The 11,436-nt window shown below is 30.6% G+C and overlaps 1 protein-coding gene across 3 annotated transcripts in view; it reads right to left on the bottom strand.

Moving 5' to 3' along the window:
- Positions 1–6,168: 6,168 nt before the first annotated feature.
- Positions 6,169–11,436, bottom strand: part of Ppm1a (protein phosphatase, Mg2+/Mn2+ dependent 1A) — a 44,108-nt gene continuing 38,840 nt past the window's right edge. For 2 of the 3 annotated variants that reach the window (XM_078050007.1, XM_078050006.1), the window contains exons 4-6: positions 9,479–9,587; positions 8,041–8,098; positions 6,169–7,070 (exon numbers count right to left, since the gene is read on the bottom strand). In XM_078050007.1, coding sequence (XP_077906133.1) covers positions 7,041–7,070; positions 8,041–8,098; positions 9,479–9,587 — 197 coding nt within the window. In that variant the 3' untranslated portion in view covers positions 6,169–7,040. Of the gene's footprint in view, positions 7,071–8,040; positions 8,099–9,478; positions 9,588–10,867; positions 11,351–11,436 lie in introns of those variants that run through there. The other variant, XM_078050008.1, reaches the window with a different exon arrangement.

The following is an 11,436-nucleotide window of genomic DNA, read 5'->3' as shown; positions in this document are numbered from 1 at the left end:
AATGAGCTCTTGCAGCTCATAGAATTTCACTGTTATCACCAGTTCAATTCTTAGATGTCTCTAATTATGTAAGTGAAGATCAGACTTAACAAAACCTAAGTCACTTTCAGACGTGGATGAACAAAGGACAGATGTTATATAACCAATTATCAGAATTAGTAGAGGCAGAAAACACCTCCCTTCTGCACTCTAACCATACACGAATTTAAGTGCTATTATATAAGCAGGCACTACATCTTGGATATTGGGTGAGGAAGACCTTTCCCAGGCAATTCCCAATTTTCTGTCTCAACTCTTCAAGGAAGTAAGAAATATATCATGTGCTAGAAGACAGGCATAAAAATATTCTTGCCTAAAAGAAACAATTACTGGCTTCTTTATCTCTGGAATGTTTTAATGACAATAACCATCAACCCAAACTTTTTGGCTTTCAGTAATCTTCCTAAATTAGGAATAAACAAGTCTAGTTCACGTTTTGACTATCAGATTTATCGTTTTGGCAAATTTACCCACTTGAAAAAAAATCCTCTTAAGACCTTCCAATAATTACTTTCAAAATTTCCAGGTTTCTCAGTTAAACAAAAATGCTGCTTAGGATATTAAACAATCATAAATACACACGCATTATGCAATTGCCTGTTTATTTAGTGGCACCAGTTTTGCAAACTAGAAATTATTTCTACTTTTCATCTCACATACAATCTGCAACCATTCATAGGCTGAATGCAATTTCTTCAAAGGACTTGAAAACAAAAGTACATTCTTAAAGTTAAAACTGAATTCACATATTTCTTTGGATCAGAAAATGATACATCATACAATATACACATTTATGGATTTTTCTTTGAAAGTTTGGATCATATAACCTGCAAAGTGGATGAGTTAATGTGGAGAATTTTGCTACACATTGTGTTTAAGAAAATTTCTGCAGTTAGTTGTCATAGTCTTATATTTAGAGATTTTAAACAATCTATATAAAATTCAACATGCTTTTAACATGTACATGTCTTCCCCCTCAAAACAATTATACAATGAAGTGAAATTATTTCAGTTGTAAAACAGATCATAACTGGGATATTGTCACTAAAAGATGATATTTTCCTACAGATAACATGTTCAGTTAGTCAATGACCAACTAGGTAAGATAACAGTTACTACATTTCAGAAGTCCCCAAAATGCTAGGGCTACAGCTCAGTGGTAGACCACTTGCCTGTCATATACAAGGCCCTGGGTTTGATCCCTAGCCCTGTCAAAGGGGGAGGGGAAATTCCAAAAATGGACAATAAAAACTGTAACTGAACATTCAATTTTTCAACAAGTGTCAACAATTTCATAAAATTTTTTATTGTAATTATTTTTTTAAAATCTTATTAATGTATACATTGGTGGCTATTCATGTTAGATCCTGTTTTTAACATTTTGTATTAAGTCCTTAATTCCTTAGAATCTGAAATGAATTTAACATTTAATGAACTCTAATGCAAGAAAAATCAAATCTTAAAACCTGAGTAAGACATGACAGCTATTGTGTTGTTAATATATTACAGCTGCACTGGGGAGGTTCAGAAAACTTTAGATACACTCAATTTCCATTTTACCTTTCTGTTGAATTTCAAAAGTGGCAAATCTTAAGAGATATTATTCTCAAAAGTAATCCAAATGTGATTTTTTCATCTCTAACTCTTTTCGCTGAAAGTCTTTCAATATCAGATTCAAACCATGCCCCATCCACCTTATTTGCTATTTTCAAAGTAAAACAATTCCTTAAAATAGACTCAAGTTATATTTACATCCTTGGAATATTTTTATGGACTATGCAGGAGAAAAAATGATTTCCTATTATTCTGTAATTTGGAATCTTAATTGGGGTTGAGGAGTAATGAACCACTGCAACATTATAATTTTTAGGGAGTTTCCCCATGATTCATCTGTCTCAAAGGGACAACAACTCCCAAAAAGTTAAGAACCATTACTAAAATGAATTTCTGTCACTCATTGTACCGAGTTAGGACAGTACTAATTCTGTAACTACTCAATCTTACACATAATCTAGCTTACTTCAGAAAGTACCATACAAATGCAAATATCCCTAAACACTTTTTTACTAGGAGGACTATGTAAAAGGAAAAGAAAAATTTTCTAAACATTTAATGAAAAACCCATTAGTAGAAAACTGGTTTTAGGAACAATGAAAAGAACTGAAGGGCTGTTTTAACGTAAAGAAATACTGCATGTTATTCTGCGTTAAAGAATCAGCAACTTTTACCTTCATCTTCCTTTAAAAAGTCAAAATTATTCTAGCAGTGAAAGGTGATTCTTGGTGGCTTATGTGGCATTATTGGTTTTTTTTTTTTTTAAACATCTACAGCCAGGTCAAGGTTCTTATCACTCTATCCCAAGTTTTCTTATTTTCAACCCAGTTTAATAAAGTACTAACTGGCCTTAATGAGGTAATGAGTTTAAACTTTCTTGTTCAAGAAAATGGAATTGGCCTATTTGGATGAGGGGCAGGGAAAAATGGGGGTGGTGGTAGTGAGAGAGAGACACAGACAGACACACTGAGAGGAAATGAGGGCAATATTTTCATGCAAGATAAGAAAAAATGTCACTTTTTTATTAAACAACCTTTTCCCCCCTCTCATAAAAGTGTAAGCTGTCAACTGCAATCTGAATCTGAGTTTTTCTAATTAGCACCCCCATCCACTAGTTAATATAAATAGGAAACCATGAGAGCAGAGGCCACTAGCTTAATATATAAAATAGATTAAAGGAAGAGTTTGTATTGAGGTGAACAAAAGTGGAAATGCTCACTTGACAATAAAGCAGAGCCAATGCCTCTCCTTATTTCTGAAGAGCTTCTTAACAGTAATAACTAACACTTAGCTGATGTATTTTTTTGACCAAATAATACAGTATCATACATTTAGGAAATGTGTTCTTAAATATTTCAAGCATACTCTCTGAATATATAATTTAAAAACAAATACTAACCAAAACACATGGCACATTATTTAAGGAAATAAAGTAAAATTAGGCTTCTAAAATTTTAAAACATGAAGTAGACTTCCTGATGCCTAAAAACTGTGAGTAGTCAATTAAAAAATGGCCAACTGATCAGCAGTATTTATAAGCAAAAGTATATGAAACTCCCTAAGAAACCCAAAGAATAAATATTTATATACTGAAATGTTTACTTATCCTTTCTAGTACCAAATCCTAATACAATACTAAAATACAAAGTTGAGCTAAAAGTATATGCCATGAAATTCAAAATTAAAATAAAACTAGAAGGAAATTAGTACCCAATTTCATCAGTTCTTTCAGAAATCACACATTGAATTCCCAGATGAATTTGTCCAGTAAAGATGGTTAGTGATTACTTAATGGTAATCATTTGGCTAAAATGTGGTATCAACACGGGCACTATGTTATTAAAAGAAAGAACACAAAAAAGTTTTACTTAAACAAGATCAATTTAGCTAGAGATACTTATTTTTTTAAATGCCCTCCTTCAAATCCCACCTATATTCTCAGGATTGGAAAATTCTAAGAAATCTATGACTTATTTCTGACTTGCTACTGCCAACAGAATAAGTGAGCTTCATCAGTCCAATTTTACTCTTATGCGGAGCTAAATTTTCTTTTGAGATTTTTAACTTTGGGGAAGAGAAAAGAAACAATAGTTTTCAGGTGAATAAAAGCAACAAAATGAGCCCTTTAGGGCAGAAGCATACCTTTTGCTCAGTAAAGTACCTGACAAACAGAAGGTGGGCAAAATATATATATGTGTATATATATATATATATATTTTTTGATGAGTGATCCAGTTATAATACTAACATATCTTTAGGTTATTAATTTTGCCCAAATGCAAACTCCTTGAAGATAATGACCCATTCAATCTATTTACAGTCCTAAGGAATTTAACCTAGATCAGTGTTTTGTAGATTAATATATGGTCAAATTTATGACCATTATAATTTGGATTATTTGAATTATATAACTGATATATTCTCTAATCCAAATTTCTTAATGTTATGACGTTTGCATAAAAATTAAGCTGGAACAATTGCATAGTTCTCTAGAAATAAATGGTTACAATTAAAAATGTTTGAGGATAGTTTTAAAACTGAATAAGAAAAATACCACTTTGATTTAATTTTTAAAAGATAATACTGAGAACTGCTTCTGTTATCTTTAAAAGTATATTCCTAAAGAAGGTAAAAATTAGGGAGATCTTGTTAAAATAATAAGAATTAGATAAGTGAAATATTTTAATGTTAGGTAGTAAGAATCTGGCTATACAAAACTGAATTTCTGGTTAACAGCAGTAAACTGGGTTTATCATAATATGATATCTAAATGAAAATTTAATCTTAATAAATCTATATATCCTCAGATAAGAACCACCTCCCCCCCAAAAAAGAAAACATAGAATACACCAAAAATTCTGAGGCAATGCCCTGAGATGCTAATTAGTATTAAAAAAACAGTGGGGGCTGAGAATTCAAGAGGTACAAAAATGAAGTGCACAGAAGAGGTGCAAAAATGCCTTTTAAATGTGGTTGTTTCTCACCATGACCATTACCCCTAGGAGTCAAGCAGTCTGCTAGTACAATGTAAAGTTCCTTTCTGTATTTTTAAAATGGAAAGTTATATTTTGTACGGCAGTGTTGACTCATATGGAAAAGATTTAGTCTTCTTAAAATCACATTTAAACACAGTCTTCTCACATTTCCAGCCAATTTCAATATTAAAAACTTTAACAGGAGTATCTTAATTTTCTCTTTTGTTTAAAAGACTCCCAAAAAAAAGTTATAATATGCTATGCTATTATGGTTTGAAATATAGCTTCCCATCACGTGTTTTACTTATGGTTCAAGTTTTACATCTAAAAGATACCACAATCCAGTTAAATATTTTGCAAATTATGAAACTAAAAACTTTTGGTTATTTATTAAAAAGTTAAGGAACTGATTTGTTGTAATAGGGAGGTTAGCTTTCAGTACTGGCATGTTTGGTAATCAAATCTACACTAGAAGCACTGGTATTCATTAAGTGCAAATTTAAATGCTTGCAAAGTCATAACTTAGAACATTATCATACTTCGCACTTTACCACAGATTTAGACATTAAGCATTTATTGTAAGTTAAGTAAGGAATTGGTTCTGTAATTCCAACTTTTCTGAATTTCTAAATATAAATAGTACTTCAATTTTTCTTCATTCATGCTGGATTAAGAGATAAATTAAATACAATTAAATTACATTTAATCACCTCACAAATAAGAGGGATATTGAAAAGAGTTTGCTGGTATGTAACTACTTAAATCTGAAACATTTTACATTACTTTTCCTACTAGGTTCCCTAACTTTACATTAGTTTTAAGGCTATATATACAAATATGTATATTTCCAAGTTAGGGAAAACAAACAAAACAAAATGTATTATACTAGCTTTATACACAAAATTCTGATTTTGTATTTAATGCTGTATTTTAATCTTACATTTTAGTAGTTTTCTAGTGGGGAATCTGCTTACTAACTGATTCATTTACATGATAATAAATACAATATTCAACCTAGAAAGACAAAAATACAAAAGGGCACAGAACAGTAGTCTTTTCAATGTGACAGATTGTAAAACTTTCACATGCTTAATCAGAAAAATTTAAGCCTAAATTAAATTAGGTTTATATCTACAATTCCTTAAGCTTTGAAATTTATTTTTAAAGGCCAACAGCTAAATATTATCAACATGCTATATTTCAAATCACAAATACATCTTAACCACTTGGATTCTAAAGACATGGGCCAATTAAAAGTCACAGGCAAACACACACAAACACACACATACCTACCATAGAGTGTTAGATTGTCAAACTTTGACAATTATTTAATTAAACAGTAGGCAAATTCAAGCTGATGTACATCTTAATGAAAAGTAAGCAGCCTGAAAGAAACTTATTTTGAAAAACAAATTAAAGAACAAGAGAGACTTAAATCTTTTAAGTTTTTCTAATGGAAGGAAAACAATTTCATTGGTGACTGAAACAGTATTGTCAAATTAAAAGAGACTAACATCTTTCCCTTTGAGAACATCTCATTTACAATGGTATGGTGTTTAAAAGGCCGGGGTAAAAGAGGAATTACACATACATGATTAAATTTCTTGTTTGTTAAATCAAGCTTTATTGATAAAATGGAATTCAGAATATCTTACTAGGAACAGCAGCAGGCCCAGCCAATCATGATAGCAAAAATGTGGCAGTCTCCTACTATATGTAGGAAGCTGCTGCTTATCAATTAGTAATTAAATGTAAGGACTTGTAAAAGAGGTGCAAAGAATCAAGGCATTTTAGCCCCAAGATTGATATTCTTATGAATATACTGTATTACCTGCAATACTCATAGCAACAAGGAGAGAACATCCTGAAACACAGTAAAATAAAGAGAGTGGCTTTATCAACAATGCCAATCCCTTGCCAAGAACATTAAGATAGTTTTCCATCACTCCTGGGATATTCAGCTTTGTAAGATTTTGAAATTCTTCTCCATAATCATGTGCATGTTTGAGCACCTAGCTGACATGGCTGCTGCTCTCCCTGTCCCAACCCCAAATCCAAATATAACATGACTTGAAAGGGCTATATATCTGTTGCATCACACAACAAGCCAACATTTCTTGTATCTTCGATAGTGATTTTAAAGCAGTTCATAATTAAATATGAGCATTTTGTACAAGGACAATTACACTTTACAAAAAAAAAATCATACAACAAAAATTGCTGGAGTCTGATTTACAACATGAATTATGGTTTGAAATCACGTTTACATAAGTCTCAAATTTACAAAAAAAAAAAAGAAAAGAAAATCAGTTCTGGGCTAGCTGTTGTACTGCTGAAGTTCTCTGGTGTAATCACTCTCACCCATGTCATATCCCCTTCCTTAAGTTGAGGCTGGATGCTAAAAGGTTCAACAAAGTTGAGTTGCACTCTCCTTTGGAAGTGAAGGTAAACTCCACGGCTAGATGAGCAGTTTTACCACATGTCATCAGTTGATGCTGAGTCCTTTATAAAAGGAAACAAAACAAGGTACTAAATAAAAGCTTAAAGATGCCAAAGTTTTTACTACATCTGGAAGTGCAAGAAAGATAAGGTTTTGTAAAGCTGTCTTTTAGAACATCATATTAAAAGTATGTAAGTGTGTATATGAAATATGAATATTTATTTTGTTCCAAGAATTAATCTTCCATTTTATTTCAGAAAAATATTTGGAATGATTTTACTGTGAGGTTGACCAAATGTGTACTAAATCAATACAACTATAAAAAAGGACTCTTTTCTTTGATAAGATCCAATCTTTTTTTAACACTGCTTTTATAAACTTTTATTACATCATAAGAGATTAACACTTCAAATAATGAGGTTTTAGCAAGCTTCATAATGTAATACATAAACTATTTCAGAGCTGTGTCCAAATGATTTCAAGTTATCATATTCCTATAAACATCATATTATAACAGAATTGCAAATAAAAACTTAATTGGAGAATATGGCATTCTAATGTTTGTTTATAGAAACAGAATTCTCTAATATTTAAATGAAGAACATACTTCAGAATTTCAGACAAAAGTATTTCCATACATAAAAACTATTTAGTAGAACGTTCTGAAGTTCTGTCGTAGCTATAACTCAGATTAGTTCAAGATTCTGAGTAGAAATATTATCCCAATTATAAATTAAAATTTGGTGGAGGCAAACCTTCTGAAGTTGACTGTAGAGGCTTTGAAAAGAAACCAGAAAAAAAAAAAAATCAAAGGAACTTCTTTTTTGAGAGGTGGCCACTCACCAAGATTATGTCCTCAATCACTAGTACTGTGGTGCAGGCAGAGATCAGAGCAAGCAGAGTTCAGAGCAATCAATCAGGGGTGTGTGTAAGAGAATGGGTGCAGTGAACAGCTCTGCAAAAACAGGTAGGAAGGATATGCATTTAGAGTGGAGGGGAAGGAAAAGCAGAGGGAGCTAATATGCTACTTACAGCGTCATCATTTTTGTAAGGATTCAGTCTATTGTAAACAGCTTCAATTACATTCCGCCTAAATTTGAAAAAAATGCAGAAAATTAATTTTTCAGAAAGTACAACAATGCTTAAAAACTCATAGTCAGGTGTTCATTAAAATTTCAATGGTAATCATACATGTATAAATCACTTAGTTTCATTTCTATTGTCAATAAGCCAGCCTCACTTTAGGATATTTGTGTACCAATGTTAAATTAGAGGTGAATTTACTTAAAAAAAAAAAATGCAGCATCCCACCAACCCACTTAATAGAAGACTGAGAATCATGGCTTAAGGCAATAAAAATCCTCCCCAAATTAACAAAGGCTATATGGTCAACTTCCATTTGAATTAGAGGCTGAGTCACCAATGGCAATGCCAATCTTAAGGCATAAAATAAGTTATAAAGTAGAAGTAACTTCAATGTTATGATAAAAATAATTCACATAAACTTTATGTTTAAATTATGCTTTTCTTAATGTCCCTTTAAAAACAAATTCTATTAAAACCCAAAATGTCAAATTTGACATTTCCATGACAAATCTAGGAATTTGCTTTTGAATAATATTTTCATTAAAAAATCTATAATATTCCTTATAAATTACAGTCTTCTTATTTCCAAAACTGGTAATTTTATAGACAATTGTACAAAGTCATATGAAATATGTTTCCAAAAAATAAAAGCTACAAACTGTAACTTTTACAATGATTATTTAGTGAAATGATTGGCTACATCTGCAAAATACAGTCACAAATGAAGGAAATCAGTCAATAGTATATCTTTGTGGGTCAATTATTTGGACAATTGAGGTAAAAATGCTTTAAGCATTTCATTATAAAACTGCTTGAATTCTCCAATTTAAGTACAGAAGTAAGCTTAATATTTACCACAGATCAGTCCACTCTATGAATTAAAGTGGAAAAAGGCAAAAAATGCATCCTCTCATGTTCCCTGATAGTCAAACCAACAAACAAGCAATAAATAACTAAAAACAACTGGGAAGATGAAAGATACATGATTCAGATGGTGGAAGAGAAATCTTTGGGGTGTTAAGTTTGTCTCGAGATTGACAAAATAAAATTACATTACTACTACTAATAACAGATTTTAGTAGTGCCATGTAATTGAATCACAAAAATTTTTCACCTGTATTATCTATGAGAAAAATCAATGTCACATATCTTCCACTAAAGACAATCTTCAGCATAATAAATTACAAATAATAGTATTCTGGTGTCTATTTCTAAACAAGCACCAAATATCCTTATACTAAAATATGGACTCCACAGGTTAAATATTTTGAAAACATAGGTAAATACATTACTTTAAAAATTAGCAAATACACACTTGATCAAAGAACACATAACATTTTCATATACTAACAGAAAGCCTAACACTGTGAAGAATGTAACTTACTTGCTTGCCAATTCACCTCCTGGTGGGAGGCTGGGGATGTTCTCACTTGCTAATGTGCGCATCACATGGACTAAGTCGGGGACGCCTTCTCCCTGCTTCTTTATGATTTCTGGGAATCAGAAGTACTTTTTTTGTAAGTGTTATCCAAATTTAATTAATAAAAAAGACTGAAACAAAAATAACTTAAGATTCTAAAGATGGCATTTACCATATCTGAGATATTCTAAACTGGTATAGCATTAAAAAAAAAAATCAAACTGACTTTGAAAATTATGACAAAGGGATGCACAACAAGATAAAAGTGACTTAACTTCAAAGAATGTAAACAATCAGATAAAAACGTAAAAAGAAAAAATATTTCATGTTAAATTAGTGTGTTACATAATCAGGGACATGTGTGTACAAATGAAGATATCCTTTCTTAGGATGCCAACTAGTTACTTCTGAGGAGATCAACTCCTCTCTTTAGACTGGATACATATTTTCCTGAACTTTGTCCTGTAAAATACATTACATGAATTTAAAAATAAATAAATAAACAAAAATTCAAGAATTCAAGATTTGAAAAAAATAATCTTTAAGTATGGGAAATTTATTGATCACATACTAATCCAAATCATTTGTACATCATATGTTTATATTTGCAAAATGATACTGAAGTAGCATGCACATTAGGTTATATACTTGAACATCACTCTCAGCTCAATTTTTCTTTAAAATATCTTTGACCAATGTATAGATACATAATACCATTTCCTTCATTGATTACTTGAATGGAAAAGGTCTAAATTTCATGACAAAAATTTTTTTAAAAAGAAAGATATAATAAATGGCACTACTGAATGTAAAATAATTTCAAAACATCATTCAATGGGTATAGCAGTGTTATGCAGATGCATTGTTTTCTTAACCACAGAATATCAAAAACTATGAACAAAGAAGAACCTTACAAAGAACTCTAAAACTAAGTATAGAAGTATTCACTTGGAGTTTTAGTACACTTATTTAGTCTACATGCAAAGTGAAGCCAAAGCTTTTTGTAGGTTATATGTTAAAGTTTTGTTCAGTTTTTGTTTTTACAATGTTTATAGCAAAACAATATTTTCTTTGTCTTTACTGGGCAAGAAATTATCATTTTAATTCTTCATTTGTAAATACCTTAGAAAATAACAATGCATATAAAGATCTTTCATCCTTTGATCAAGCCTCAAAATATTAATTCATCATAAAGGCACATATTATAAGACAGACATTGCTACCCATAAAATTTCTTTAAATGGTTCAAATTTTCCTTTTAGAATAAAGATCAAAATTTACCATCTATTATTTTTGCCTTTTTTTTTTTTTTTAAACCAGTCTTAAGTCTGAACAAAAAGCAAGGATCTCAGATTTGGTTTGCCAAGTTCCTTTATTGTGTAATCTTTAACATCTAATATTATTTATGCTACATGATTCTATTGCTGGAAATCTGCTATACAAAAATAAAGGGATTTGATGTTTACCTAAGCTACACAATTTCACAATCTAAAACTATAATACACTTAACATACAGTCTCTACTAAGCCAATACAATTATGTGGATAGATAACTAGATACAAAGAAATGAACACTGATGATAAATTCAACCAATGATGGTTTCAGGTCTTAAAAACATTACTTTGAATCGTCTATATTTGATGTATCTTATATTTTTGTTCAAATGTAAGTTAGGAAGTTTTAACTATGAAGAAAAATTACAGAAAAACAAATTCTTTTTTTTTTTAAAATAATGAAAGGCTTTAAAAACAGTTAATATCTCCTATTCCTGCATGGGATAATCCATTGAAACTACCTGAACATTAATACTACACTAACCTTGTTTCTTTCTGTTTTCTTAAAAAAGAAAAAGAAATTAATTTTAAGAAATATTCCTTTAATTGTTCTTGAACTATACATTTTAATTAGAACTGAAAAAAAAA

The sequence above is a fragment of the Ictidomys tridecemlineatus genome, chromosome 5, assembly GCF_052094955.1.
Source record: "Ictidomys tridecemlineatus isolate mIctTri1 chromosome 5, mIctTri1.hap1, whole genome shotgun sequence".
Classification (NCBI taxonomy): Eukaryota; Metazoa; Chordata; class Mammalia; order Rodentia; family Sciuridae; genus Ictidomys; species Ictidomys tridecemlineatus.
Note: the sequence above shows the minus strand (reverse complement) of the source record. Positions and strands in the feature narration are given on the sequence as shown.